Source organism: Nansenia antarctica, assembly GCF_963989245.1.
Source record: "Nansenia antarctica genome assembly, chromosome: 15".
In the NCBI taxonomy this organism is placed as follows: domain Eukaryota; kingdom Metazoa; phylum Chordata; class Actinopteri; order Argentiniformes; family Microstomatidae; genus Nansenia; species Nansenia antarctica.
This window is the reverse complement of record NC_137685.1, coordinates 25,024,950-25,052,511: the sequence shown is the minus strand read 5'-3', so window position 1 is coordinate 25,052,511 and position 27,562 is coordinate 25,024,950. Positions and strand designations below refer to the sequence as shown.

The 27,562-nt window shown below is 43.6% G+C and overlaps 1 protein-coding gene across 1 annotated transcript; it reads right to left on the bottom strand.

Annotated features, from left to right (window-relative positions):
• raly (RALY heterogeneous nuclear ribonucleoprotein) lies at window positions 1–27,562 on the bottom strand (the record flags this gene model as incomplete). The annotated part of the gene is made up of 7 exons (XM_080546176.1): window positions 1–42; window positions 671–813; window positions 10,272–10,388; window positions 10,801–10,958; window positions 22,880–22,927; window positions 23,324–23,396; window positions 27,307–27,562. 7 exons carry the CDS (start codon window positions 27,560–27,562, stop codon window positions 1–3), a joined length of 837 nt encoding a protein of 278 aa, XP_080402302.1.

Here is a 27,562-nt window from a genome sequence, read left to right as displayed (position 1 = left end):
TTATTGCAGGATGGAGTCCAACTCCGATAGGTGGTTGTTTTCCTGGGATCAGACATGAGGGAGTATAAATGGGTAAGTGAGGGAATACAAAGTCATATTGTGTGATAGCACATATGGTTGAGTAAAGTAATATTGTGTGATAGCACAAATGGTTGAGTAAAGTAATATTGTGTGATAGCACATATGGTTGAGTAAAGTCATATTGTGTGATAGCACATATGGTTGAGTAAAGTAATATTGTGTGATAGCACATATGGTTGAGTAAAGTCATATTGTGTGATAGCACATATGGTTGAGTAAAGTAATATTGTGTGATAGCACATATGGTTGAGTAAAGTCTGAGAGCTGGAGGCGCCAGTACAATACCACGCCAAAGCCAAAACACACACTAATGTAATTTCCAACCTCTAACACCTTTACACCCCTGTTGCCTCTGTGCATACCCTTACACACTCGTAAGAATACACACACTTCTTGTTTTTAGTTTTTTTCCTAGCACCAGGGGAGCCCCCCCTCCCAAATTTCGTTGTATGGTACCTGTACTATATCAATGACAATAAAGACCATTCATTTATTCATTCACACACAGACACACACACACACACACCACGCGCACGCATCTAAAAACATGCAAATATCCACACTCCCACACACACAAACACACACTGACCTCGTTGTCGTCACACTCGTCCTGTGTGCCGTCTTCTCCCACCTCGCTGTGATGAGGCTCGTCATCCAGCAGCTCCTCTGTGTCTGAGCACCACTCCTCATCACTTGACATCTCGCTCTTGCTCTCCTCTGCCTTCCGTAGTTCTACACACGCACCGCACACGCACACACACACACACACACACACACACACACACACACACACACACACACACACACACACACGCACGCACACACACACGCACACACACACACACACACACACACACACACATTAAATGAAGGATTGATTTGAATTGATTGAATACAGACATTGAAACAATCACCCCTGTACTGTACACACTTAAATCATTGTCTCCAATACTGAACCTATTGTCTTCAGTACATGAAGCAAGCGGCTATACAATATTTAGAAAATTAACTATTGGAACATGAACTCAACACTTAATCCTCCTTGTTCCACATCCAAATATTATGACCCTTCTTGTAGTTTGTTAAATGTCTGTTTAATGGGTCTGTTGCGCAATTGTTTCTGACCTTTGTTTCTGACCTCCCACACAAGGTTCTACCTCGGGGCGCATGTTGTAGGTGCCACATTAAACACTTCCCTAGCATGTTGTAGATGCCACATTAAACACTTCCCTAGCCTTCCCTGCTCTTCGTGGACTTCAGCTCCGCCTTCAACACCATCCTTCCAGACAGGCTAGTGACCAAACTACTAGACCTGGGTCTATCACACTCTATATGTGCGTGGATCAAGGACATCCTGACCGACCGCCCCCAGAGGGTGCGGGTGGGCCCCCACACCTCCACAGCCCTCAGCCTCAGCACTGGGTCCCCCCAGGGCTGCGTGCTAAGCCCCATCCTCTACAACCTCTACACCCACGACTTCACCCCCGTCCACCCCAGCAACTACATCGTAAAGTTTGCAGACGACACCACCGTGGTGGGATGTATCTCGGGGGGGGACGAGGCGGCGTACAGGGATGAGGTAGAGCAACTGAGCAAGCTGTGCAAGGTTAACAACCTGCTGCTAAACAAGTCAAAGACCCAGGAGTTCATCGTAGACTTCAGGAGGAAAAAGTCCGAGATCCAGCCCCTGCTCATTGACGGAGAGAGCGTGGAGAGAGTCTCAACCCTCCGATTCCTGGGACACAACATGCGGGATGACCTGGCCTGGAAGGACAACACAAAAGGCACCATCAAGAGGGCACAACAGCGGCTATACACCCTGAGATGCCTCAGGAAAGAACACAACAAGCAGGAGATACTGGTGGCCTTCTACCACGGCGCAGTGGAGAGCATCCTCACCTACGGCATCTCCAACTAGTTCCACAGCTGCACAACAGCGGAGAGAAACGCGCTACAGAGAGTCGTGAGAACAGCACAGAAGATCACCGGCGCTCCCCTCCCCTCTCTGGAGGAGCTGTACAACACACGCTGTCTCAGGAGGGCCTCCAAGATCTCCAGGGGCCCGACCCACCTTGGGCACGTACACTTTGTCAAGCTGCCCTCGAACAGGAGGTACAGGACCCTGGCCGCTAAGACAAACAGACTGAAGGACTGCTTCTACCACAGGGCCGTCAAGGCCCTGAACACAGAAAAGGCCTAAGTTCTGGGCCCAGGACAGTCCGGACGGATTGTATGGCAGCTAGTGCTGAGGCACAAACATGTACATTTTCAAGCCTGCAAACTGTGTCACTTTAAAATAATGTGAAAAAATACTTTTGTGCAATATGACAACCCTAGTTGACTATCTGTGCAGTATAGTACAGTGGATTGTGTACATAGCCTTTATTGATGTAAACCAGCTCCTTACCTTCTTGTGATTTTATGCTTTTATGCTTTTTCTAAAAAAAATAAAAAAAATCCCTTTTCCTAACACCAGGGGAGCCACCCCTCCTAAATTTCGTTGTTTGGTACCTGTACTGTAGCAATGACAAATAAAGTCCATTCCATTCCATTCCATTCCATTCTAAAAGTCATGAAACTTTGAACACCAGGCAGTCAGTGTACAAATCAGGTTTGTTGTTCCACCCGTGTGTAGCAATGGGATTTAATGGGTCCCAAAAATGTGTCTTTGTGTTACGTAGTGTGTGTTTTGTGTGTGTTTTGTTTGTTTCTTGTCTTTCTCCCAGGTGATTGCCCTTCCCTCCTGCCCATCGTCATGGTGAAGGCTTAGCATTCAATTAAGGGTGGAGGACAAAAGGCTGGGAGAGACACTCAGATGGTGCCAGTGGGCTAGTCTACAACTCCCGGATTGTTGTTGTGTTGGTTTATGTTTGAGTTAAAGCTGTGGTGTGGTACCTCAGGTCTGTAGTGTGTGTCTATGATGTTGACTGTGTTTAAGTGTGTTTGTTAGTCTTGTGTTTTGTATCACTTCAAGCTTATTGCATTGTTCACTGTTCATTGTTAACCACTTAATAACATAAAGTTAATTTACTTGACATTGCTGATTAATACCTATTCGCTCTCCATTTTTTATAGAGAGTAGTTTTAAGTTGAAGTGTTTCACAGAAACCTGTTTGTTACCCTTATACATGTGACAAGTTCTAGTGTTTTGGTCCTCATATCGGCAACCAATGAAAATGTTCAGACTTTTCTTTTGAAACACGGAACTACGTTTCAACGTTGTTGAGAATCACAACACCAACTCGCTAGTCAAGCCAAAATACTGCAACGCAATGGATTCGGTGAGTAATCCCCACTGCTACCTAGTTAACTATAACACTACTTTACATTGTTAGCAGGCACACAAAACAAGCTGTGTTAGTTGACTAGCGATGTGTCATTGATTTAGAAAGAAATGTCTGATCATTACGTCAGATGATATGAGGACCAAAGCATTAGAACTTGACACATATTGTTACTCCCCATATCCCCTAGATTCTATATGGGGAGTAACACTTTGAATGAACCTAAATAAACATGGTAGATTATGTTGAGCTCTATCTACTGTGACATTTGGAAACCAAAGCAACACTATAGACACCTGATCAACCTGTGTGTGTGTGTGTGTGTGTGTGTGTGTGTGTGTGTGTGTGTGTGTGTGTGTGTGTGTGTGTGTGGGGCCAACACTATAGACACCTGATCAACCTGTCTGTGTGTGTGTGTGTGTGTGTGTGTGGGTGTGTGTGTGTGTGTGTGTGTGTGTGTGTGTGTGTGTGTGTGTGTGTGTGTGTGTGTGTGTGTGTGTGTGTGTGTGTGTGTGTGTGTGTGGGGCCAACACTATAGACACCTGATCAACCTGTCTGTGTGTGTGTGTGTGTGTGTGTGTGGGTGTGTGTGTGTGTGTGTGTGTGTGTGTGTGTGTGTGTGTGTGTGTGTGTGTGTGTGTGTGTGTGTGTGTGTGTGTGTGTGTGTGTGTGTGTGTGTGTGTGGGGCCAACACTATAGACACCTGATCAACCTGTCTGTGTGTGTGTGTGTGTGTGTGTGTGGGGCCAACACTATAGACACCTGATCAACCTGTCTGTGTGTGTGTGTGTGTGTGTGTGTGTGTGTGTGTGTGTGTGTGTGTGGGGCCAACACTATAGACACCTGATCAACCTGTCTGTGTGTGTGTGTGTGTGTGTGTGTGTGTGTGTGTGTGTGTGTGTGTGTGTGGGGCCAACACTATAGACACCTGATCAACCTGTCTGTGTGTGTGTGTGTGTGTGTGTGTGTGTGTGTGTGTGTGTGTGTGTGGGGCCAACACTATAGACACCTGATCAACCTGTCTGTGTGTGTGTGTGTGTGTGTGTGTGTGTGTGTGTGTGTGTGTGTGTGTGTGTGGGGCCAACACTATAGACACCTGATCAACCTGTCTGTGTGTGTGTGTGTGTGTGTGTGTGTGTGTGTGTGTGTGTGTGTGTGTGTGTGTGGGGCCAACACTATAGACACCTGATCAACCTGTCTGTGTGTGTGTGTGTGTGTGTGTGTGTGTGTGTGTGTGTGTGTGTGTGTGTGTGGGGCCAACACTATAGACACCTGATCAACCTGTCTGTGTGTGTGTGTGTGTGTGTGTGTGTGTGGGGCCAACACTATAGACACCTGATCAACCTGTCTGTGTGTGTGTGTGTGTGTGTGTGTGTGTGTGTGTGTGTGTGTGTGTGTGTGTGTGTGTGTGTGTGTGTGTGTGGGGCCAACACTATAGACACCTGATCAACCTGTCTGTGTGTGTGTGTGTGTGTGTGTGTGTGGGGCCAACACTATAGACACCTGATCAACCTGTCTGTGTGTGTGTGTGTGTGTGTGTGTGTGTGTGTGTGTGTGTGTGTGTGTGGGGCCAACACTATAGACACCTGATCAACCTGTCTGTGTGTGTGTGTGTGGGGGGGGCCAACACTATAGACACCTGATCAACCCAGTTTCACTGTGTAATGCATGAAATAGAACTAATCACTTCCTTGACTTTCATTCACATCTTTTTGGTCCTTGTGTTAACAGACGTCAATAGCAGACTCCAAAGGGAAACGCAAAGTCTAGAATCAATACTAGACATTGCTCTCTTATGCCTGCACAAATGATGTGGCTGAACACACCGAGTGTTATAATATAGAGTATCAGTTACAAGGTCTGTTCTTTTATATGGGATTTTGGGAAGGGAACAGTGATCCGACACCTGGCCTCTTCTGCCTAGAGGAACTGTGAATTCAGTTGAATTTATGAGTGTGTGTGTGTGTGTGTGTGTGTGTGTGTGTGTGTGTGTGTGTGTGTGTGAAACAGTCAGGAACACAGCTGGCCCTGCCTATAGGGTCATAAACCCAGTAGGACTGCCGGCTCATATAACCATCCCACCTCACTGACTCAGCACCTTTTCTAACACCAGCCTCACAAGGCTAGCTATATTTATGTCGTGTGTGGAGAGTCAATACACAGGTCATAAAAGGTGTCTCTGTCTCACAGCATGGAAACATAATGACCCGACACCTAATGGATAGAGAGGTTATAAGGAGAGTGGGAAACTGCATCCTCTACTATCCATGTCAGAAGGCTGGCTGAAGGTCCTCCTTTCATCCTTCCTGACATGCTTGGGTTGGTGAAAGCATTAAGGTGGAAAGATTTTAGAACACACACACACACACACACACACACACACACACACACACACACACACACACACACACAAAATAGACACGATTCTATTTTTATTTCTCCTGACACGTTGAGCACTGTGCTGTTTTTGTTGGTGAACTACCGTAATAAGCCTAAAAAAGTTCAACTGTTCAAAAAGTGCAACTTCTCTGCTTTCAGAAACTGTTTGCATTTTTTAGATTGGGCATATAGTTCATGAATTACGGTAGTTTGAAGGAACGCTGTAAAATCCTGTCTGCACCGACAGCTCCGGTTTCGGAGCAAGACGCGAATCTATCGGCATGAGTCAAATACATGCTCACATCCAGTCATCCGCTCACAGCTCTCCATCAAAAAGGGCACATCCATCAATAATATTACATAATAACAACTGCTCTGATTAGATTGCTTAGATTGTTTAATACATCAACGGGGGGGAAAGCGAGATGAACGCCAGACATGACGGGAGCAAGACGCAAATCTACCGGCATTTGACTGCCGCTGGACTGAGGAACAGCATAGGCACAGCACATCGCCATAATAGCGATTTTTTTGTTATGCTTGTTGTAAATAAAAGTTCTATGATGCATTGAAATGACATTAAACTAAGATAATACGATGGTTAGCATACTTTTTCTAATCTTTATTATAATCTTATATTATATATTTATAAGTTATTACAGAAACAGTAAGTGACATTTTCCTAGAGCGAAATCTGTTGTGGTATTTAAAGATGGCGGTTAGAGAAGAAATCTATGAACATGGGATGACGATTTCCATTGACCAATCAACGGTGTGCAGCGTCACACGTCACACACGCAGCCTGGCAAAAAAGCAACTTTCGCTACCCATCCCGAACAAGAACTATTTTAGTTCTTGTTCGGCACGGGTACCAGAAATGGCACGGGTACTTTTGGCAGTGGAAAAAGGATAATAAACCGGACCCGGGCTGGCCCTGTAGTGGAAAAGCGCCAATGGAGTCCTGGAAGAGTAGTCAGTAATGAATAGAGTAGCAATATAGCAACTACCGGATGAATGGCGGACTATGTCGGACCTTTGGCCCTATGTTCAAGGTTATTATATGTAAAACAAAACTTTTGGGGACAGTCACGTAGACAAACTGTCTCTCTAGTTGCTTTTTCTAAAACTCAACACTGTGTTTTCCGTGTTGTTTACCCCGAGCGCAGTGGCGGCTGGCCGATAGAGGGCGCTGGGGCGCCGCCCCCACCTTCACTTCCTAGTTGCGATTTGTAAAAGTTTTTTTTTTAAATAAACATTGTTTATTCACAAAATGCGGCTGATATTCTGTCGGCGCCTATCAGCATTCATTACAAATCCTCCAATACAATAAACATTTGATCTGTGTGTGTGTAAAATTCACTGTTAAAATACATAGGGGGAGGAGTCGGGGCGCCGGCCGAATGCAAGTCTATGGCAGGCCAAATACTTTTGGCTTACACGTGAGCTGTAGCAGCGCTCCAATTGTCTGTCTCCTATTTCTCAAAATTTCGCAAAAATTGCGCCCCGAGCATGCGCAGATTATAGGCTTACCTAGGCTGCAGCCTAGGGCCACTACCACTAGGGGTAGTAACAATTAAAAAATGCCCTGAATATCCCTGAATATCCGGTGGTTAAGTCTGACGTCAAACGTGACGTTTTGCAATTTCCGGCTCCAAACCAGAAATACAACATTGTGCGCGCGACGCGAGAGAGTTTTTGCCGGGTGAGATGTCTTCAGATAGAAAGTAAGCAAGTTGAAACGTTAGCAAATATAATTGCTGAGTGTTCTGACAGAGAAAGTTGGTTAAAATTGGTCGTTATTATTGTGACTAGAAAGTGTCTGACTGACACTTGACAATGACAATAATTCCATTGTAAATAGTGTCAAAGAACTATCAAGCGAGCTAGCTAGCTCAGAGGTGATGAGATGAGCTAGTCTGCTGCACACATGCCAGCTAAAGAGCTAACTGGAGGCACTTTATTATTTTACTTAAGTTAAATTAGATATACAATCTTTCTTATTCTGCTAGAATTGGGCTTCATTGGTAATACCATAATGGCATATTTACAGTACATGGACAGTGGATTGAAGCATTTGAAATGTCTGTTTTGTATAGTATAGTTGGACATGTTTTTTTCCAGGTGAGAGAGTAATGTCAAAATGACATTATCTGACTGCATTGCCCACAGCAATCCAAAATTCAATTATAATTATGTTATAAATTGATATGGATCAATTTATACCTCTTATTAGATTATAAATACTCTGGTTGTTTATATTTGCCTTTTGGTTGACAGCAAAAGAGGGAGAGAGGAGGATAGAGAGGGAGAGAATGAGAGAGAGCAGGATGGTGTCGGCACACCAGAGAGAGAGAGCAAGAACCAGGTGAGAAAGTGGACAGGTAGTCAAGACCACATAAGTAAGTAGCCTTGAGAACCGATGGTTCTCGAGCCTAATGGCCCATAGGGAAGGAGCCTTTCTCCTGTTTCCGTAGCGTGAGGCGGCTTAATGTACAAGTTAGTACACCCCCTGGACATGACGCTGGTATGTCGCAGGGTCTTACCCCCTGGGGGGGGGGGGTCCATGCCACGGTCCATGCCACCCCCCCAAGGCAGCAAACCTAGGGGAAACACTGTTATTCTCATGCTAAAATCGACTGTAAATTCAGATTTTAAAGTTGATATTCTTCCCCGTGGAGCATGCCCCCATAACCTGTGCCCCACCCAAAATGTTTAGCACCAGCCGCCACTGCCCGAACGGTCGGCCAGCAAATTTGCTGTTTCTAGAACTTTGGATTGTGGCTTTTTAAAGACATATTTTTATAATTTCAACCCCCATTATGAACTTGTAACATCATTAAACATTTTGTAGCAGTTTCAGTAATTCAAGTCAGTATATAAACTATTGACTCATCTCTAAACTTATTGGACGGGTTCATGCTTACAAATTTGATGATCTGCACTTAAAGAAAACAATTATAAATCCCACAACCACTGCTCACTTTGTTACCCAGATGCTAGTCTTTGCTTTGTTACCCAGATGCTTGTCATTGCTAAGTGGCTCGAAACTCACGTTATGGTGCAATGGTGACATTTGCTGCCGCTAACCAGTGGCAGCACTAAAAACCATGTGTAAAGACTGTTTTGGTCACCTCAAGGTGTGTCTGCTCCGTCCAACACAAACTTTGCACCAATATAGCTGAAGCTTAAATAGGTCTGTCTGGAGGACTTGTCAAAGGGAGTGGGCAAATGAGCTATTTCACGTTCTATAATAATAGCTGAACATAGACATTTATTTGATCATAGCAGGCATATCAGTGGTTAGGGATAATCTGTCATTAAACCACTATCCTTGTTCTTACAAATATGTGAAAGTAGGCCTAGCGTAATCTCACATTACTAAATTCTGTACGTTACATTTCCTAAAACATTGACTGACCAATGTTGCATACATCGCCTCTCCACTCTCTGTGCTAATTACTAATGAAATCATGCCACACTGCATGTCTTAGATAAGGTATACAATCTAATAGGACACTATCAACGTTGCCTACGATACGATTGCCTTTACGCACAAACTAAAAAGATGGTTGGTGGAATTGCCTATTTATTTAGCTGAAGCAATTAATAAAAACATGAGAAAAATCACAAAACTGTCAAGAGTGCTTGGAGACTCACAGGTTGAATTTGGCGCACCGCTGTAGTCTTGTTGAGTAGGTAGATTATTCTATAATAAACATGTTAAATTCATTGCCTACAGGTGTGCATTAAATATGTTGTCGCCCACAAATTATGTAGCGCCATTCTTTGTGTGAATTGATGACAAGATATTGATGAATGAAAAGTTACCAGAATGTGTAGTGCTTATTTGACTAATTATCAGTCTTGCTTCTTACAGCTTTGCATTTATTTGAAGTTATAGTCCACTATGCCTGCACAGATGATGTGACGGAACACACCTGACTAACCAGAAACACCTGTCAAGCACATTTTCTAATACTTTTGGTGTGGGGACTTTCTATAGTATAAAAAGGGCAGTGATTTCTAAATGGTGAAACCAATCTGAAAAAAACAACAACATTGACTTAAAGCTGAGAATCTCTACTTTAACCTCATATCAATTGTTCGATTTCATATCCAAACTGTTGGGAGTATAGAGCTAAAATAAGACAAAATGCTACCTCTTTCCAATACTTATGGATGGCACTGTATATACAATATTCAGATTTTACAACTAGCATCTAGCAACAGAAAGAAACAGAAATGCCATTATTGTGAGAAATTATGGTGGAAAAGGGGTGTGACAATACTTTCTCAGGGGTTTGAAACCAGAGTCTTGGTTTTGGCAAGACATATTTTATGAGACTGGAAATACCTAAACGAAAAAACATTACATTCAATTGTTCTTACCCACGAAGCTTCTTGTAGCAGTCTCTTGGCCATGTTTTTCATACTGGGGTTAATAAATTGTTTATGTATCATTTCCCCAGAATACAGCTCTCTCTTCCCTACTCTGAAGTGTTCTTGGGAAGGTTGACTGACTCTTACCAGCAGCAATGTGTTTGTCCTCTGTGATCTGCTCCAGACGGCCCAGGAGGGCGTCGATGTTGGACTTGATCTGAGTAAGCTCTGATTTAATGGCCTGCAGCTCGTTAGATTTCACTGCTGAGAGATCAGAGAGAGAGAGAGAGAGAGCGAGAGAGAGAGAAAGAGAGGAGAAGGGGGGTGTAAAGGAGTGGGAGAGAGGAGAGAGTGAGGGGGGAAGGGAGGGAGAGAGTGACAGAGAGCAGAGCTATTTCAATGTGAGACCTTCATTGCAACATAATGGGATCAAGAGAAGACAATATAGTCACACCACAACAGGACATTGCTCAAGGCAACACATGTTCTCTTCCTGACAAATCCAATTAACTGTTCAAATGTATACGTATTAGATTTCTTTAGAGCATATAAAGTTTCAGTTGAAAAGAGGTACTAATAATCTAAGTTCAACCTGGGTGTTTAAGGTCAAGTCTTGATTGTGTCTCAAGCGTCACTGAGTGATGACGGGTCGATACTGAGCCTGGTGGAAACTCACGCTTTGGCTTGATGGCACCGCTGGGGAGGACCGAGGAGCGCGCCAACAGCTTTACGGGCAAAGACTTGATCCGGCGCACCAGAGGCATGGCAACGCGAGGCCGCTTGACTGGCACCACCCGGGGGACTGGCGACACTCTGCCCCTGTACTCAAACAGCCTGGAGGGGGCGGGAGGAAGAGGAATGAGAAACAGCTATAGTCCTACTTACAACACGGACACACACTTAAGGATTTGGAGAAGATCTGCAAAGAGAAGTGGACCAAAATCCCTCCTGAGATGTGCGCAAACCTCGTGAAACGCCCTGACCTCTGTGCTGCCAACAAGGGTTTCTTCTCCAAGTTCTAAGTCATGTTTTGCTAGGGGATCAAATACTTATTTCCCTCGATCAAATGCAAATCAATTTATAACTTTTATATAATGTGTTTTTCTGTTTTTTTTAATATTCAGTCTCTCACTGTTAAAATAAACCTACCATTACAATTATAGACTATTCATTTCTTTGTAAGTGGGCAAACTTACAAAATCAGCAGGGGGGCCCACTGTAGTCCAGCGGCCTCAATTCAAGTATCTATTTTCTCATTATCATCATTGCTCATAGCACCGAAGGCTTCTCTAATGTGGGTGTCATTTCTTCACTGTGCCTTGGTTGACTGCCAGAGCACTCCACTGAGTACTACTGGACAACAATTTGTATGTCAGTCTGACACCTGTCTCCCTAAAAGCTTTTCCCCATCTGTATGTGGATGAAGAGCAAAATGTGTACTGTGACTGCAACATGTTAACAAACCTTTCAGCCTCAGGGCTACTGCCGTCTAAGGCAAGTGAATGTGCTGTGCAAGGCACTCTATCAGAGGTTGTTGTTTTTTTGTTTCAGGAGGGCCCGTAGCCCATTGTATTTTCCTGACATGTTACTTGCATTGTCATATGTCTACCGTTTGAGAGGTCCAACCCAAGGCCCTCCACCATCACAGTCACACAGTCTGCTAAACTTTTACTAGTGTGGCTCTCAATTGGCTCAAAGCCCAGGAATCACTCCACCACATTTCCGCTCTTGTTAACAAACATTTCAGCTCTTGTTAACGTCAATTGGGCCACATGTGACAGGTCTGGGGTGGAGTCAACAATTATGGAAAAATATTTGACATCCCGAATCTCATCTGCTATTATTTGGCGAGTTTTCTGACCCATTAGCTCAATGAGTTCCTATTGTCGATGACAAATAGAACACTGTGCCTCTTCCTTTTCCGTCAAACTCTTTAATATCTTGGGTATTAAACCCATTTGAATGGGTCAAATTGTGATAGCAATTCTAGGATGCCAAGGAAATTACCCTTATGGGTTGATCCAAACCGTTCATCATCTCCCCTAAACAGAAGTCCTCTTTCACCCAAGAACTTGATCACTGAGAACACTGCTACAATTCTTTTCAAAATGTCCCTCCAGTAGTTAACATTCTCCATCAAGTTGCTGCATGAGATCATCTATAGCACTGCCCTTTGTCCGCTGGTGCAAGGCATCTGCATGCATGATCTGTGTTCTGTACTCTTTTCGTGTATGGCTTGGTTGCTGATTTGATTCTTGTAAACTGCACAAATGCTCCTGAGGTGGAAATGATGGTTCTTGTATACCATTAGCTGTTCAAAGTCTGGCTCTGGGGGAGTGACAACATTACTGGAAACTGAACTAGTGTTACATCCTTCCTTACAGCTGACAATAGTGCTGCTGTCATCATTATTACTATTAGAGGAGAAGAACTTGGCAATAAGTGGAACACTTTGAAGCAAAACTACCTCTCTTGCTTTTTGGCTTTCCTTTTGGAAGCACCTTTTCCAACCTTTGAGGTCCATATTTCAGAATTATATTATTGGTATATTCCTACCAAGGAATGTCTTACAGTATATACCTGCCTGTTAAGCTACGGTATGTTGCTTTTAATTCAAAAGATAGGCTTGGAGGCTTGGAGGCCCTCTGGCCCCACTGGCCCAGTCTGTATTCCAACCTTGTGCAGAGCTTTAGAGTCAAACAGAATTGTAGTAAGAATTGAGGGTCATTATATTGTCGGAAAACTGGGGGGAAAGTAACTAGGCACTGCACTTCTCAACATCACCCTAAACCAGGGACTACGCAGGGAATCTACTGTCTTTCAGATTTAGAGTTTTTAGGATTATTTAGAGAGGAACATAATATTGCTATCAAGAGCATATAAATACACAGCACTACCATCTTTAAGTGAACGAATAAACCTCCATAAAGACCACCATAAGATACTGTAAGTAGAGCATTACAAAATACAGAGACAGCATTTGGCTTTTCTCTTCTAAGGGCATCTTGGAAGTAGGTGTTTAACCAATGGAATTGATTATTCTCATCATCAGCATTATAATAATGATTAGGCATTACGAACAAGGGCTAATTTCCAAGGGTTTGAAGAGATTGCATTCCACAGTGAGATTTTGTGCTCACTGTATTATAAATGAAGAGCAAGAGCATGGCTTCAAAGCCAGAACCAGTCAGAGAGAGAGAGAGATGTTCTCACTGGTTGCGTCAGCTTCTCCCTAAAGGCTTGAGGTTTTGAGATCACATGAAAGAAGAGGGGTATGATTGGGTATCTCTGTAATATATTGATCCCAGTCGGCGGCCATGTCTGTCAGCCGTAACTCAAGGCACTGACATCACAAGGGGATATAAATAAACTGCTCTGTATGGTTGAAATGTGTTCCTCGTGTGGATTTTATGTTCAAACATCTGCAAACAGAGACGTCCAACAGAGAGAAAGCAGCAGGGTTTTCGTAGCCACTGAAAAACGAGGGCGGGCGGTGAGAGAAAGTGCCAAAGTTTGCTTTTCAGGTCTTCTTGTGAAACAGCGTCGCGGGGCTAACAGCTGGGTGAGTGTACATTTATGGGGCATATTCTGGACTCCTCTCTCTCATGGCACGACTTCCCTTTGGGGATGACTTTCTCACTCAATTACCCTTTGCACTACTGCTGTTTACAAATACTACCTTTGCCCATACCATATTTTTGTACATTGCACATACCTCTTTGATATAGCCTCTATCTGCATACACCATAGTGTACATAGCTACCTTAACTGTACATAGCTTACTACTATCCTCTCCTGTATATACACTATATGGACAAAAGTATGTGGACACAATTATCGTCTGGGGCTGTTTTCATGGTTTAAGCTAGGCCCCTTAGTTCCAGTGAAGGGAAATCGTAATGCTGCAGCATACAATGTGATTCTACAGAATTGTATGCTTCCAACTTCGTGGCAACAGTTTGGGGAAGGCCCTTTCCAGGTTCAGCATGACAAAGCCCCCATACACAAAGTGAGGTCCATAATGACATGCTGGTTTGCCGAGTTTGGTCTGGGAGAACTTGACTGGCCTGCACACAGAGCTCTGACCTCAACCCCATCCAACACCTTTGGGATGAATTGGAACGCCGACTGCGATCCTTCTCGCCCATCATCAGTGCCCAAACTCATTAATGCGCTTGTGGCTGAATGGGATCATATCCCTGCAATCTAAAATCTAGTAGAAAGTCTTCCCAGAAGCGTGGAAGCTGTTATAGCAGAAAAGGTGGAACCAACTCCATATTAATGTCCATGGTTTTGGAATGAGAAGTTCAACAAGCACACATGGGTGTCCGGGTGTCCCAATACTTTCAGTGTTTCCCCTACCATTGCCTTGGGGGGGCGGGCCGCCCTCCCAACGGAACCCCCCGCCCCCCCAAGAAAGAGGAATTATTACGGACGTAGACACCAAACATCTGACAAGCAGGCTAAAATATCCAAATATCCAAAGCACCCAACCCGAATCTGGCGAGTGGCAAGCCCATGGGCTCGTTGGTAACGTTAGTCCGCCAGTAGTCTCGCATAGCCAGAGCTATCTCCACACTTCGCTTCGCGCTGTGCCAGCGCTGGAGAATAATGCAAAAATTTTCGCGAGTGTGCGCACGCGAGACTTTTTGCCGGCTGTGATGTCTGCAGATGGAAAGTAAGCAAGTTGAAACGTTAGCAAATATAATTGCTGAGTAATCTGAGAGAGAAAGTTAAATTAACCAGTTAAAAACCAGAGTAAAATTTGTCGTTATTATCGTGACTAGAAAGTGTCTGACTATAGTTCCATAGTGTAAATAGTGTCAAAGAGCTAGTGTAGTATATTTCTGTAGTATGTATGATCTATGTATGAATATGTGGTATGTTTTAGACACACACACATGCCAGGGCATGCAGGGACACAGATGACCAGCAGGGACCTTTGGGGGTTGAGCAGGGACACACATGCACGCTGGCCCCTCCCCTCTGGAGGGGAAAGGGGAGACAGGGACACAGAGAGCTCTCTTCTCACCCAGGATCCACGGGGAACAGATGTAATGTATAAACCTGCCTGTAACTAATTAAATTATCTTAAACTAACTGTTCTTTGATTCATAATCAATAAGAATACACTACAGTAAATGGCGAGCAAGCGACGGAGTTTAATGTAACTTAATTTACAGTATTTTGCGAACTTCAATCTAACAAAGAAGGCGGATTTTCTGCAGAAATCTCTCTCTAGTCGATTGGTGTGTTTAAAATAAACTGTAAATCTCAGATAAGTTATAGTCAAAAGAATCTGTGTAACGGTAATCTTGTTGGAATAGATGCAAACTTTTCATAATCTTGGGTGGTGAGAGCCGGACTTGGAAGTTCGTTTTTTGTAAAAAATAGTGTTTAATGGTAAGGTTTGTTTGTACGGTATTGGAATATCGTGTGTGTTTGTGTAAAATTCGGTGAGGTTGTGTTTATGTGTTGGAGGACTGGGTAGTCTGTTTTATATTGTAGAAGTGAAAAACATATGAGCAGAACTGTAGACGCCATTTCTCTTTGTCTGTGTGAGAGGACGCTATTGTGTGGGCGGCCATTTTTATGAGGGAAACGTGCAGTGTACTTTCAGCGGAGTTTAGACGCCATTTGCATTTAGACGCCATTTGCAGTGTGTCAGAGAGTCTAAAGGACACACACAGAGGCCATCTTTATGAGGGCAGGCTACAAACACGCGGTGGTTTCTCAAGGACAAAAGGGTTGTTAAATTGAGCCGCCTGCTTTCTGTCTCTGGCCTTTAGGCTTCGGACACGTAGGGGGGTTGCGTGTGATTGTTGCATTACATAGACTATAGTATTTAAGATAGAGATATGGTGAATTGATCTCGGGGTATTTTAAATAGTTTAGAGTTACGGTTAAAACATTCATAGCCTTGGCTAAGAGTTGGCGCATGCGCAATCGATGCGCGTTAGCCGGAGCACAGCTCCATCTGCTGGTCGAAATACGACAATACATTTTAAAACACTAAATCCTCAGGGAGATACAGCTGAGGTCGATGAAACAGTCCGATACATTAATAAATAGATGGTTAAATGATTGTTCTATATTAAATTACTTTAATTAATTTAATTAATTACTTATCAGTTGAATTAATTATTCAGATCATTCATTTTCTGTTTCCCAAAACAATTGATTGATTCCATAAGTTTTAAATCAATGTATATGATGATATAGTGAATAATTCTAACTGATCATTTTGTTCCTTTCAAATAACAAGTCGATTTCCTTACAGATTGTAATGAATAATTAATCATTTTATTCCTTCCAAATGACAAGTCGATTTCTTTAAGTGTGTAATTAATAATTAATCATTCATTCTTTTCCAAATAACAAGTCGATTTCTCTACAGGTTATAATTAATATTTGTAATTTACATCTTTTATTTTAGTTAGGTCATTTCCACAGTGTTTGATTAAGGAATAGCAGAATAGTACATATTTGATAATTAAGCAGTAAAAGGGTTTTTGTAAATCAGTGAATACTTAGGTGTTGACCAATCTTTGTGATTTAATAATTGTGTTGACCAGAACTGTAATTAGGATTGAATGAGTAATTAAGTGACACATTCATAAACAATTAGGAAACACATTTAAGTATAAAGTACTTACACAGAGATTAGATTTAAGTTAATACTGCACTGACATACACAAGAGGCAAGTCTGTTATTCTGAAGTTGCAGGGTTTTTGTGGGGATGGTCAATACAGTTATATTGGACTAGCATTTGTTTAGCAAACAAGACAACATAAGGTGGGTTGTAAGAAGCGTACACCTTATCTAATATAGAATATTGTCAGCATATTGAGCCAAGTAGAATGGGGTCGAATTCCACGAAGCTGTTAAAAGATATTAGTGAACATCGTGGAATGTTGGCTACGTTATCCCCTATGGCTGTAGTGGAAAAAATGAATCCTCTTGTTAGGGAAATTAGCAAAATGTCTACGAAATGGAATAGCCGTTGGGCATACATTGAACAGCCGTGGCCGAAAGAGGGCAGCATTAATTTACAATTAATTGCAACATTGGAGATACTTATCAATGGGCACAAAGCACATCAAAGAGGAAAGATTAGATCAGAGAAGCGCAAGTTAGAGTTAGCTATTTTAGATCTATTTAAGGTAGAGGGACAGAAAATAGCTCAGTGTCCTGCCCCCAGTCCCCCTCCATATGCTAAGGCACTGGAGGATCATTCCCAGAAGAAGAAGAAGGAGCCAAGGGGAAAAGGGGACGACAGGAGTGACGAGGAAGATGACAGCGAAGATGGCAGTGCAGACTCAAGTGATGACGACAATGCAGATGGAGGCTACAACTCGCAGGTCAGGAAGATGATAGCCACAGCCGAAAGGAAAGGTGGGAGAAGACGCCCGGAGAAAGAGGGAGATTGTCACCGAATGTCATCAAATACATTAAAGAACTGTCCAGTGCTGATTCGGGGTAACAAGATGGAATATCATCCGTGGCATCATACAGATTTGTCTGAAGTGATCGAGAAACTCCCAGTTCTTCAAGAGGGAGGACATTCTTGGACGGCGCAAGTCGACGTGATACTGATAGGAACGCAGGCCGCGATGGGAGACCTGAAAAGACTCTTAGCTTTTATTGCAGGATTGGATACAATGCAGGAAATATTGATGAAGGCAGGACTTCATAGATATATCAATACATCAGTTTATGATCCAGAGCTCTTCGCAGCAAACAGAGGCAGGCTGTGGAAAGCAATCAGAGAGACCTACCCTACTCACATTCACCCAGACAATATCATTGTGAAGCCACTGGGGGGGGATGAGAATCCCAGGGGTTATATTGCCCGTGTGTACTCTCAATGGAGAAGTGTGACAGGGAAAGACGCTGAAGATAACCCCTTAGAAAAATCCATAATCAGGGAAAAAATACAAGAAGGGCTTCCTACCCCAGTTAAGGATAAGCTAGCAGAAGTGGTGGGGCTACGACACATGAACAAAGCTGTTTATATAGACCACGTATCTCATCAAGTTGAGTTATATCGAAAGAACATTCAGATACAGAAGGCACGAGACGAAGAATCCCTCAGAATATTGACTCATTTGCAATTGACTGAAAGCGAGAGGAACATAGAGGGAGTGCAGGCTTTAGCCCCACAGCAACAGCCACCTGGAGTGCAGACTGCTACTTACCAGTCCTACTCACAGGGGCCACAAGGGGGGTATCCTGCTACTTACCAGTCCTACCCACAGGGGCCACAAGGGGGGTATCCATACCCACAAGGGCCACCAGGGGTGCAAGCGGTTCCATGCCAGATGTACACACAGCCTGGCCAAGGACCACCACCAGGGGGATGGACAGCAGCAGGGAAGGAGATGCTAGAACCATGCCAATGTGACCAGAATGGACATCTAGCCTGTGCCTGCTGCAACAGGCCCCAGGGGGGCGCAGGGGGGAGCCAAGGAGGAGGATATTGGCCCCCTACTACACCTGCTCCAGGAGTGATGAACCCTTACGGAGGCCCAGCAGCTGGCCTATAGGGGTGCCCGGAAGATCCGAGTGGGAGGTGCCAGCTGGTGGTGACACAGAAGCCTGAAGGCGCCACGCACCTCCCTATGTCTAGAGAATATGTGAAGACAATCGGATTTGAGGGAATTAAACAGCTGATTCCTACAACTGAGCTTGTAGACTTAGAGTACAAGGGACAGAGAGCAACTCTGTCAACACTTGTGTCAGAACACACGCCAACAGGGCTGCTAGGGAGAGATGCTCTATGCCAATTGAACTGTACAGTAAAATGCACACCTGACAGCGGTGCTCAGGTTCCATCGACAGCCAAAGTGATTAAGCATAGAACAGACCTACAAGCTTTGCCTTTAAAGGGAGCTGATATAGAATATTGGGTTGATGGGTCTTGTTACGGGGTAGGAGAAACTTTGTGCGCTGGGTATTCCTTAGTTAAAGCACAGAATTCAAAGTTTATTGTAGAACAGGCTGAGGCAGTTCCTCAGCCTTGCTCGGCTCAGTTGGCTGAATTGATTGCCCTCACAGAAGCATGCAACTTGGGAACCGGACGGAGAGTGACAGTGTACACCGACTCTGCCTATGCACATAATGTTTGTCATTTTAATGGAGCTGTATGGAGGGGGCGGGGTTTTAAGAGAACTGATGGTACGCCTATACAGCATCACGCACAGATCATGAAGCTGTTACAAGCCATGATGAAGCCAAAGGAATTAGCTATAGTGAAGTGTGCCACACACAGGTCTGACTCATCACATGTCACACAAGGTAACAGGGCTGCAGAGGATGCAGCCAAAGCCATTACAGGAGCAGACAAGGCAGGTAAAGGTCTTCTGGTCACACATGAAAAGCAATTACAGGGCATGGTCACACTTGAGGATTTATTGATGTTACAGAGTAGAGTTACTACGTTAGACAAGAGCGTTTGGCTAGCAAGGGGGGCAAGTCAGGATGACACAGGTCTATGGAGGAATCATGAGGGGTTGGTTGTAGCACCCTCAGATTTATTAGGCATGTTAATACAGGAAGCTCATGGATTAGCACATGTGGCTAGGGGGGAGGTAAGACGCAAGATCACCAAGAAATATGGGTTTTGGAGTCCATATTTGATGGAACAGATTGACCATGCTTTAGGTCAATGTGGGGTCTGTTGGAGAAACAACATCAGAGTGGGTACACCAGTGGTGTCTGGGCATATCCCTACCCCAATAGGGCCACGGGTGGTGGACAGGGGGGTGGATGTACAGAGTAGGCAGGATGTTGTGCCAACAGGTGCCGAGGTCCCCAGAGAACCTGAGAAGGAGGAGCTACGAGGAGATGCTGTGGTGTTGCCAGAGCCAGTGGCAATGCCAGTGTTACAGCCAGTGACATTACCGGCAGTGCCTGAAACCGAGGGGACAGCGGAAAGCTGTCCAGATGCCAATGAACCAGAAACCAACGAAGCAGAGAGTGTTGACAGTCTGGAGGTCCAGCCTGGGGGTGTCCAAAGCCTGGACACCTGTGCTACTGGGGATGCTGGCGAGTGCCTGCACCATGCTTCAGATGATGCTGAGGGCGACTCCCCAGACCTTGATCAGCGTGGGAGGGGACCAGGCGGCTACCTGAACCTCAATGACACTGACGGACGACGACCAGTTAGGAAAAGATTAAAGACTATGAATAGGGTAGTGAAGCAGCAGATCAAAGGGAACGACGGGAATGGACAGCAGATGATAGCATGGCTGGAAACGGTCTTAGGGGCATGGGAAACTTATTTTGCCAAGATAGGAGCACCTATTATAGCAGACATGATTTTTGACTTTCTTAGAAGGCAGGGCCTCATTGACTGTTTTTGGAAAATCAGTCACTCAGTCCACGTTAATGAACTTTTCAGAAGACTAGTCCTCACCTGAGGTGAAGATCTATGCATTAATGCATTCCCTTTGTCCTGTGCTTACTGTTGGAGAATTATGTGTTATGATAACTGAATGTCATTATTTGTGTATTGTTTGTTTGTTTCTATATCGTGTGATTGAGGTCAGTTGAGAAGTGATGTGGTGGTTATACAAAGCTAGGAGAGAGGTTCTGTTCCTAGCGCAACGAAAATGGAAAGCTCCTGACTGGGAAAGAATATCAATCTGAGACAGCGGTAAAGGCTGTTCTCCAACTGGGTACAAGTGCTAGTAACCTCTGACCCCGACGCTTCAAGGACAAAGAAAACATCGGTCGTTGGAAGTTTCTGTATTGATTTGTGCATGATGAACTGTGTTTAGTTTAATTGTGATTGTTATTTTCGAAATTCTTTTTATTATTGGTTGTTTTCTATTTTTTGTTTATGATATCTTTGGTTCCTAATACTGGTCCTGGGTTGGTCTGTGTTATTGTGCTTCTTGTGTTGTGTGTTGGTGTAGTTTTTCTGTCTGTTGTTGTTTATTTTTTAATTTTTAATTTTATTTGAAAAAAAAAAAAAAAAATTTTTTTTTTTTTTTTTTTTTTTTTTTGGGAATGTTTTGTGGGGTTTTGTGTTTTTGTTTTTGTTTTATGGTAGTTTCGTTTCGGAACACCCTCTGGGTGGTCCGAGGGGGGATGTGTAGTATATTTCTGTAGTATGTATGATCTATGTATGAATATGTGGTATGTTTTAGACACACACACATGCCAGGGCATGCAGGGACACAGATGACCAGCAGGGACCTTTGGGGGTTGAGCAGGGACACACATGCACGCTGGCCCCTCCCCTCTGGAGGGGAAAGGGGAGACAGGGACACAGAGAGCTCTCTTCTCACCCAGGATCCACGGGGAACAGATGTAATGTATAAACCTGCCTGTAACTAATTAAATTATCTTAAACTAACTGTTCTTTGATTCATAATCAATAAGAATACACTACACTAGCAAGCTAGCTAGCTAGCTCAGAGTTGATGAGATGAGCTAGTCTGCTTGCACACTTGCCAGCTAAAGAGCTAACTGGATGCACTTTATTATTTTACTTAAAGTAGATCAACAATCTTTCTTATTCTGCTAGAATTGGGCTTCATGGTAATACCATAATGGCATATTTACATATTTAGCATTGGAATTTTTATAGTTGGACATACGATTTTTTTGCTCAAAAGTAAAGTGACATTATCTGACTGCATTGCCCACAGCAATCCAATATTCTATTATAATTATGTTATAAATTGATATCAATTTATACCTCTTATTAGATTATACATACTCTGGTTGTTATGTTTGCCTTTTGGTTGACAGCAAAAGGGAGAGAGGAGGATAGAGAGGGAGAGAAGGAGAGAGAGCAGGATGGTGTCGGCACACCAGAGAGAGAGAGCAAGAACCAGGTGAGAAAGTGGACAGGTAGTCAAGACCACATAAGTAAGTAGCCTTGAGACACAAGGATCTGGAGCCTAATGGCCCATAGGGCAGGAGCCTATCTCCTGTTTCCGTAGCGTGAGGCGGCTTAATGTACAAGTACACCCCTGGACATGATGCTGGTATGTCACAGGGTCTTACCCCCTCGGGGGGGGGGGTCCATGCCACGGTCCAATGCCACCCCCCCAAGGCAGAAAACCTAGGGGAAACACTGACTTTTGTCCATATAATGTGCCTTTAACTAGCGTACTTGCCATACTGAAGTCTCACTATCACTATCATGTGTCAGGTACTTGTACTCTGCAATGACAATGAAGGTGAATCTAATCTAATCTTTCAAAAGCACATTATGAGGGTGCAACTGGAAACTGTTAAGGGCCGATTTAACTAGATTTGATTTGTGATGATCATTGCGCTGGTAATGATGAAACCAATTGTGGCATAATTAAGAAACACAATCTGAAACAATTTTTGTTGATCCAGTTTTGTTGATGCTTTAGTGCAGGAATTCTTAATGAAGCTGACAAATATGTATGGATATGTTTTTATTTTTATTTTATTTATTGTAATTTGGTAATCAGGATTGGAACCTTCCATTCCATTGGTTCTGAGCTTAAGTAGGTTTCTGACGACTCTGCCGGCTAGCAATCGGAAGGCCGCTGGTTTGATTCCTGCATCAGGAAGGAGCTGCATGGTACTTAACCCCTAATTGTTCCAGGGGCACTGAGCTGACTATAGCTGACCCTGTGCCTAGAGCAAAAAATACCACATTCCAACAACTGATTGACAAGTTGATTGCATGGCAAATAAAACCTTATTATTATTTTGTATTATTATAAGAATATACATGAGCAGAGCAGAGAGGTAATCCACTCACCTGTCATAGAAGTCGTCTCTGTAGTAGTCATAATCAAATTCATACCCACTAGAAGACAAACCAAAAACTCAATGAGGCGACATTATACAGAACAGTTATATAGTACATGGTACAGTTCTTAGGTTACATTTTGCAACAATCTGCTGACAGTTTCTCTGTGCCATTGCACAGATAATCTCAGTCATTTTATTCCCTATACATCTCTGTCTTGTTTCTTTTAGTCGTTTTTATTTTATTTTATGATATGGCATTATATATCGCATTGAAATGTAACAATATGTATGGGTGGCTATGTATTTATTTATTGTAATACAAAGATTAGATCTTTTTTATCGTTTAAATTGTCACCTAGGCCATGGCATGACGATTCTATCCTGTCCACTTCTATCAGTCCAGTTCTATCCACCAGTTCTATCAGAAGCCCTCAACCCCATGTTAAATGACCTGTAGAGAGCTGCAGCAGACCTCTTCAACCCTTTGGGTCTGTTAGGCTTGGGCTCTCCAGCCATGTTGATGTCTAAGGTGAGGAGAGAGAGAGAGAGAGAGAGAGAGAGAGAGAGAGAGAGAGAGAGAGAGAGAGAGAGAGAGAGAGAGAGAGAGAGAGAGAGAGAGAGAGAGAGAGAGAGAGAGAGAGAGAGAGAGAGAGAGAGCAGGATGTCAGTGAAGGATCAATGTCTAGATTTGGGGGGGGGGGGGCAAACTTAAGTCACTAAAGGCAACATTCAGGGTAGCAACATCAAAACATTAAGTTGAAACCAACAGAAGGCCCACATTATTTAAGACTGGGGTTAACAGAGATAGAATAAAACCCCCCAAAATGACTAACCCCTAAAATAGACTGCAAGCGTCAACCTCAGCGCGTGGCCAAGTGCGGGGCCCAACTGCTGCGGCTCTCACTGTTTTGGCTTCAACATTGTCTTCTGTGTCTCTAAATTCGGAGCTGCTACTGCCCTCTAGTGGCCCTATCTTTGTACGTTGAGTTTTGCCGGCAACGTGTGTGCGTGGCAAAAAAATAGGTGAGAGTCCTAATCTCTAGATGGCATGCCTCACACGCCCGCTGTATGGCTGTTCTAACCCCGTTAACATGGGCACCGAAATGAAACGGTTGACACTTGCGGTCTGTTTTAGGGATAAGGCTTGCTTTATCTGAGCTGCAATAAACCCTGGATATGGGCAGCCAGATGCAGCAGATGTTTTTGTCCACTAGAGGGCAGTGTTTAGCCATGCTTTGCCTCTCTCTCTCTCTCTCTCTCTCTCTCTCTCTCTCTCTCTCTCTCTCTCTCTCTCCAGAGGAACGTGGCTAATGACTTGCCAGCAGACCTCTCAGCGCCTGTCTGTCAGTCTCTCTGGCTGCTGTAGGCTGCATGAAGCTCAGTGGTGTATCTATGAGAGCACTCTGCTATCTGGGGCTGACCCAACTGGAAGATAAGGACTGGGGCTGGTGGACCTGGGGGAATGGGGGACTCCACAGTGAAGGCCTGTTAACTTGACCGTTAGGAGAAAAGTGTGTGTGTATGTGTGACTGTATATGTGTGTGTGTGTGTGTGTGTGTGTGTGTGTGTGTGTGTGTGTGTGTGTTTATGTATGTATGAGTGAGAGACAGTGAGAAAGCCTGTTAACTTGACCGTTAATTGAGAAAGCTGAGCATGTTTGTACAAGCCTGTGTGTGTGTGTGCGTTAACCTATGTATGAGTGAGACTTTGGATAAAAGTGTCAGCTAAATGGCATATATTATTATGTATTATATAAATATATATATATAGAGAGAGATATGTGTTGGTATGTGAGTATCTCAGTCAGCCAGGAGAGAGTCTGAGGAAGCGGAGTTAAGCCCCCTGATCCCCCCTGTGAGGAAGTGCAGGTTGCAGGTTACCCACCTGGCAATGCCCCTCCCCCACCCCCAGCCCTTTCCCGCTCATTTATCTCCATGAAGGGCAGGAAGTCACCGTGGTTACGGCACACGCCACAGCTTCAACATACGGCTCTAATTTTAGAGGACAGTGGAAATGGAAACCATTGTTTTGGTTTGTCTTTGCACAGCTGCTTCATGATGGTAAAGGAGTGGTATTTAGTTACGGAGGCTGAGGACAAAGACTGACCGACTGTTGAATCAAATATCAGAAGCCAGGCACTACTAAACACGCAGTTTAGTGAGGTAGGGTGTATTTTTAGTGAGCAAACGATTGACTGTTTCTTAAATGTTCATGTTGGCTATGGTAACATGGTACAGGTAAAAGTAAAACTAGTAGTTAAATCGTTGTGTGCAATATCATAGTGAGAGGCTTCCAAAGAGAAACTGAAATGAGTCTTGAGCCAATCTTTGGGGGGGGGGCAGTGTTGTCCGGAAAAGCACAACCAGATTATGAAGACAAATAACTATAGGCAGATTTCCTGTGTATGCATGTCCCTCCCCATCTGTCGATAAGAGTTGGAGGACAATAATCCTCCAGACTATATGCCACAGCATCTGTAATTTGTGGACAACAACAGGGGGCGGCGGTAGCCTAGTGGATAGAGAGGCTGGCTAGCAATTGGAAGGTCTCTGGTTCGATCCCGGCCTCAGCAGTGAGCTGTATGTGCCTTTGAGCAAGGCACTTAACCCTTAATTGCTCCAGGGGCGCCGACTATGTGCCTGTGCCTAGAGCAAAAAACAAACAAATTCCAACAATTGACAGACAAGTTGATTGCATGGCAAATACATATTTTTATTATTATTATTATTACTATTATTATTATTATTACTATTATTATTATTATTATTACTATTATTATTAATTTTACTATTATTATTATTATTACTATTATTATTATTATTACTATTATTATTATTATTATTACTATTATTATTATTACTATTATTATTACTATTATTATTATTATTATTACTATTATTATTTTTATTATTACTATTATTATTATTATTACTATTATTATTAATTTTACTATTATTATTATTATTATTATTACTATTATTATTATTATTATTATTATTATTATTATTACTATTATTATTATTATTATTACTATTATTATTATTATTATTATTATTACTATTATTATTATTATTATTATTATGTCTGGCCCCACGAGTACAAATTAAATGAAATAATCAGACAAATGACTGACAGATACCTGGGTCATCATCAGCATCATCACCATATCCCTGGTTTGTAACTTCCCCCTCCCTGCCACTGACAGGACTTCAAGCATGGTTCTGTGTGTAACTTCCCCCTCCCTGCCACTGACAGGACTTCAAGCATGGTTCTGTGTGTAATGTAACTTCCCCCTCCCTGCCACTGACAGGACTTCAAGCATGGTTCTGTGTGTAATGTAACTTCCCCCTCCCTGCCACTGACAGGACTTCAAGCATGGTTCTGTGTGTAATGTAACTTCCCCCTCCCTGCCACTGACAGGACTTCAAGCATGGTTCTGTGTGTAATGTAACTTCCCCCTCCCTGCCACTGACAGGACTTCAAGCATGGTTCTGTGTGTAATGTAACTTCCCCCTCCCTGCCACTGACAGGACTTCAAGCATGGTTCTGTGTGTAATGTAACTTCCCCCTCCCTGCCACTGACAGGACTTCAAGCATGGTTCTGTGTGTAACTTCCCCCTCCCTGCCACTGACAGGACTTCAAGCATGGTTCTGTGTGTAATGGGGGCTGAAGCGGTTCTAATAGTAGGGTGTTAAATGAAGCCCCTACTGCCACCAGAGCTATTTCTAACGCTATTCCTCTGTGGCTAACCTAACCACACACACTATCTCTGACTGCCATGGAGATCAATGCTCTGATAACAAGACGGCTTCTTCAACAGCTGATAAGTCCTACAGAGAGTAGCGAGAGAGTGTGTGAGATACGTGCAGAACCAACATAAAGGCTGTAGCCATGGTGGCTGGCATGTAATATGGGAGTTCAATCGATAGGTCAAGGGCGTTCAATCGATTGGATTTCATTTAGCTCAAGTATGAGCTATTAAAAAGGAATTAAGGAATTAAAACGTGAGGCATCTTGTTTACTATGTGACTCTTAACTGGGATTGAACCCTCTTATGTAATCCGAGGGCAATTTTTGAGCTTGCAAGTCTCAGCAGAGCATCTCAGTTGTAACATGTTTCCATTTACATTTTTGGCATTTAGCTGCCACCTTTATCCAAAGTGACTTACAACAAAAAGGAAGTGAATACAGGAAAAGGTAATCTATGCTTGGGCCAGGGGCAATTGGCAGTCGTAGTGCTAGAAGTAAGAAGATTTTTATTTTTATATATTTTAAAATAGTTTTTATAAAACATTTTTACAGTATATAAACTGTACGGGGGTTGGGGGGGGTAGAGGGGAAGATGTCTCAGGAGGGACATGTGATCTCTTTTATCACCTCTGTTACATCTCTGATGACATTGGCTGACATAACTTGGCATAAGCTGAACTCACCTAGGGTCTGTCCTGCCAACACTCGGCCGTTCTCCCCTATGACTGCTCCGCGGGCGTGCCTCTCGCTGGCGTACTGGACGAAGGCGAAGCCTTTGTGCACGGAGCAGCCCAGCACGCGGCCATACTTAGAGAAGATGGTCTCCACGTCCGACTTCTTCACCACCGCCGTGTTGAGGTTGCCGATGAACACACGGGAGTTGATGGACTTGGGGTCGTTCTTGTTGGTCACGTTGCTGGTCTGAACCTTCAGGGACAT